Below are 4,327 nucleotides of genomic sequence, written 5' to 3' on the forward strand. Positions count from 1 at the left end.
ACAAATATAAAATATATTTATATATGTATATATATGGGTTTTTTTGAGACAGTCTTGCTGTGTAGCCCAGGCTGGCCTTGAACTTGTGGCCATCCTCTTACCTCAGCCCCCCGCAGCCTGCCACCACACCCAGCTTACACCTGGGATATTTATAATACTGACAAGTACTAGGCCAGAGGGTGTGGCTCAGTGGACATCAAAGAATCAGTCTCAGGCTATATGATTGAAATGGAATTGCATGAGAAATCAATACAGAAGTATAAACAAACTCAGACATTTTGAAATTTATAAAGCATACTTATATATGCTTACAGAGAAGAAAATCAGGATGAAAATTGTTAAATACTTAGAACTGGAAAACACCGAAGCAGCATTAGAGGGAAAATGTACAAACTCACTACAGATTAGTGAGCTAACTTCCAACTCAAGAAGCTAGCAAGAGGAGTAAATTTAAATAAGTAAAAATAGCAAATTAAAAACAATAGAGAGAAGAAACAGGCAAACACGAACTGTTTCTTTTAAAAGATCTAAGAAAGCTGGACATGGTGAAAAGCAAGAGGACCAAAGACCAGGAGCTGGAAGCTGCAGGCCGAAGCCCAGACAGATAGACACCCTTGCTCTTCGCCGTGGTCCCTGAGGCATTTGCTCCAGTGCTGGGAAGCTGACTGACACCCTAGGAAGGACCAGCTTGGGGAGGCAAGCGTCCCCCAGAAGGTGAGTGTCAGTATGTTTCTGCAATAAAGATAATCATTTTCCTTTCTTTAAAGGAAAAGCTTTTCAAGGGCCAGGGATTTAGCTCAGTGGTTCCACTGCCTGCCTTGCAAGCCCAAGGCTACTGAGCCACATCGTCAACCCATGTCTGTGTGTTTTCTTAAACAACATAAGTAAGGCATCATTATCCTTAAGGATGTCTTATCACTATACTCATAGTTTGAGGTAGAACTACTTGCTCTTTCCTCGTAAGGCTCACAGATATATAAGGAAATGTTAAAACGATAAAGAGAACCCAGGTGTGGTGGTACACCCCTGTAATCCTGACATCCTGGGAAGCTGAGGCAGGAGAATCTAACTTTCAAGCCCAGCAATTGGCAATTTGGCAACTTAGTGAGATATCCTGTCTCAAAATAAAAAAGAAAAAGAATTGGTGATGTAGCTTTGTGCAAAGGTTCTGGCTTCGTTTCTCAGTACCAAACAAAACAAAATTAAACAAAGCGGTGGGGGGATTAAGAGGAAAAATGGAGGAGCAAAGTGAGTCACAGCAGTATGCACCTACAATCTCAGCTACTGGAGAGGCTGAGGCAGGAGGATCACAAGTCTGAGCCCAGTCCGACAACTCAGCAAGATCCTGTCTCAAAATAAAACACAAAAGGGGCTGGGGCTGTAGCTCAGTGGTATCACGACCCAGATTCAATCCCCAGTACCAGGGTGGGGTAGGGCAGAGAGACCCAGAGACACACAGACAGGTGGAGGATTGCTAGGAAAGTGGTTAAGGCCAAAGTTCGGGGGCCTGAGCTCTATCCAAGCTGGGGCCTTCTCTGTCACAGGTTCGGCAGCCTGGTGCGCACGGCAGGTGCGGCCCATAGGAGCCGAGGTCCGCCAAGCGCAGTGCCTGTCACAAGCCTTCCTGGATGGCTGTGTGTTGGCCTCACACATGCCCTCCTCCTGGCCTTCCCACTCCGGTCCCTTCAAATTGCTCTCTCCTCCCCATCTGCTCGCTGCTGGGACACAGGCCACAGGAGACTTGAGTAATCTAAACCCCTCAGAGCTGTCAAAACTTATTACCTGGACTTTCTGTGTTGCCATCCACCAGCAGGCGCCTCTCTGGAGAGGACATCTGTGAACTCCACAGTCTGAGTCCAGGGGACAGACGGGGAGCGGCTTCCAGCCCCAGTAACCGCTCACTCCTCAGGCCACCAAGGTGCTTCCAAAAACATGCCTGCAAATTCCTGTGCGATTCTTCCTTCCTCTCGTCTGTGATTCACCCCCTTGAATTGCTGAAATGATGCTTCAGACTTCCAGGTCTGGTTCCCTCCCCTTTTCTCTCCCTCTGTCCCGCCTTCTGCTTTCTCCCTCTCCTGACCATATGGAGAAACTACTTAGGGGCCGAGATTCCCCATGAGCCTCCAGCCACTCATCAGGCAGACAAGGTGGGGGAACCTTTGCCCCACTCTGTCCCAGCCTCGGGCTGCCCCACCCAGCCCAGGAGTAGAAATGTGCACGTCTCCACTGCCCTGCCCAGGCAGCCCTGCCCAGGCAGCGGCAGGAATAAAGCAAGTCAAGGTTACTGAGGATTTTGTTTTCTTGTTTTGTGGTACTGAGGACTGAACCTTGGTGTGCTACCCCAGAGCTACATCCGCAGCACTTTTTATTTTTTATTTTAAGACAGGCACTCACTATGCAGTGCAGGCTGGGCTTGAACTTATGATCTTTCTGTGCACCACTGTGTCCAACTAAGCCGCTAAGCTTGCGGGGGCAGGGGTGTTAAACCACCATAATAATGCACAGATCCTTGGGCTAGGGATTTAGCTCAGTGGTTCCGCTGCCTGCCTCGCAAGTGCAAGGTCCTGAGTTCAATCTCCGGTACCAAAAAACAGAACAAAACAAAACAAAAAAGCACAGATCCTGTACAGGCAGGCTGGGCAGCTACATGGACCTTGCTCCCCAGACATATCCCCCTGTGCTTAATTGAAAGTTCCATTCACTGTCGAGAAGCCTCGTCCCTATTCTACCAGGCCCCTCAGGTTCCGTACCTGGTCTGAACCCTACCAACATGAGTTCCACAGTCTCTCTGCCATTGGTCCTGTGTCCCTCATGTATGCAACTATCAGTCTGTGCAGCAGTCAGAGAACAGAGAGCTAGAACCAGTCAGAGCCACCCTCAGCCCCCAGCTCCACCTGACTGTCCTGTGTCCTTGGGTAAGGTACTTATCCCCACTAAGCTAGTAATCTTGACTGCTTGCTGGAGATAGCACTGTTTACCTCACATAAAGCGAACATTAAGTGGATAGTAAAGTAATTCTTATAGACACTAAATATAGCTGCCTTTACTGTTCTTCTGGCTTCTTGTATCTTCTTCAAACCCACATCAGATAAGTATTCCTTTGCTAGAACTCCATTGCTCCAGAACCTTCAGGGGCTCCCTATTTCTATTACAGTCCAGAGTCCTCACCCAAGCAAGCATTCAAGGTCTTCCATAATCAAGCACTAAATTATTTTGACTCATCTTCCAGTGCTCCATTACTCTAAGGCTCAGCTCCAAACCAAGGGGTAGCAGAGTCCCCTAAAATACTCCTCACTTTCACTTTTCAGTGTTTTTACCCAGCCGGTTCCATCCTCAACTTGGAATAACCTGGACCCTGCTGACCACCCTTGCATTCGGTTGTAGTACATCTTAAAACTTCAAATAACTGTATGTGGATTTAGAATGTAATATTCTCTTAAGTACTGAGTCCAGCTGTGACATTCTTAGTGCAAGTAACCCAAAGACGGGCAGGCCAGCACCGCAGGTAATGTGTAAGGGGGCTGGTGTAACGTGATTGACCAGTACTTGCATATTTTCAAGCCTTTACAAAAGCTTTTGTAAACGACAGAAACAAAGCAATCATGAACCACTGCTTGTCAAACAAAAATGTCTCTAAGCATTTCCTACAGTTGCAATGTACTTGAACACATTCCCCTAAGAAACACACGAAAGCCACTCTGACTGTCAGCAATTATGATGGAATCCAGTAAGATTATTCACACACACACACACACACACACACACACACACGGACTGGACTTCAGATTTGTTCCAGTCTTTGCACCAGCACATGAAAGCAGTGCTCAGGCTTGGGGTTAGACTTCTGATCAAATCCTGCTATGTGATCTAGGGAGGCGTCTTAACGCCCCCTGAACCCTGGGATCTTCATTTTAAACAACGAGGACAGCAATGCGTCCTTCATAGGGACCCGGAGAGGGTGCAGCGAGATGTGCAGGCTGTGCGGCTGGCAGCAAGCAGAGGCTCCCTGCGCATCTCAGGGGCTGTGGCCAGGCCTTTCTGGGTTACCTGTGTGATGTCCCTCCCACCCAGCATCTCTGTCAAATGGTCCTTCAGCCTCTGCCTCAGTCTTTCGGGGCCAGGAGCCTGGCACCTGCGGGGAGCCGGTTCCTTTTGAGACCGAGACCTGGGAAGTTGTGGGACCTGAGCCCTCTGCCTCGATTCATCTCTGTGTACCGGGGCCTCGGCGGGGATTTTAGCTGGGCCCTGCCCAGCCCGGTGCCTCCGTCCCCGCCCGCGGCTCAGGTCCTGCCGCCCCCACCCTCCGTCTCCATCCCTCCGCCCGAGG

At 49.0% G+C, this 4,327-nt stretch overlaps 2 protein-coding genes across 3 annotated transcripts in view; one reads left to right on the forward strand and one right to left on the reverse strand.

Moving 5' to 3' along the window:
- The window catches only part of Cgref1 (cell growth regulator with EF-hand domain 1), a 10,268-nt gene extending 8,416 nt beyond the window's left edge, over positions 1-1,852 (reverse strand). Inside the window, exon 1 of the mRNA XM_033763236.1 lies at positions 1,783-1,852. Within this exon, the coding sequence (XP_033619127.1) occupies positions 1,783-1,834 (52 nt within the window). The 5' untranslated portion in view covers positions 1,835-1,852. The remainder of the gene's footprint in view (positions 1-1,782) is intronic.
- Positions 1-4,327, forward strand: part of Abhd1 (abhydrolase domain containing 1) — an 18,967-nt gene that overhangs the window by 5,128 nt on the left and 9,512 nt on the right. Inside the window, exon 2 of one of the 2 annotated variants that reach the window (XM_010604792.3) lies at positions 526-714. Coding sequence is in view for 1 of the 2 variants with exons in the window: in XM_033763213.1 (XP_033619104.1) it covers positions 2,000-2,019 (20 nt within the window). In the remaining variant the exon portion in view is untranslated. Of the gene's footprint in view, positions 1-525; positions 715-1,941; positions 2,020-4,327 lie in introns of those variants that run through there. The other variant, XM_033763213.1, reaches the window with a different exon arrangement.

This window comes from Fukomys damarensis, unplaced genomic scaffold (assembly GCF_012274545.1).
Source record: "Fukomys damarensis isolate Sample0158 unplaced genomic scaffold, DMR_v1.0_HiC HiC_scaffold_2, whole genome shotgun sequence".
Classification (NCBI taxonomy): domain Eukaryota; kingdom Metazoa; phylum Chordata; class Mammalia; order Rodentia; family Bathyergidae; genus Fukomys; species Fukomys damarensis.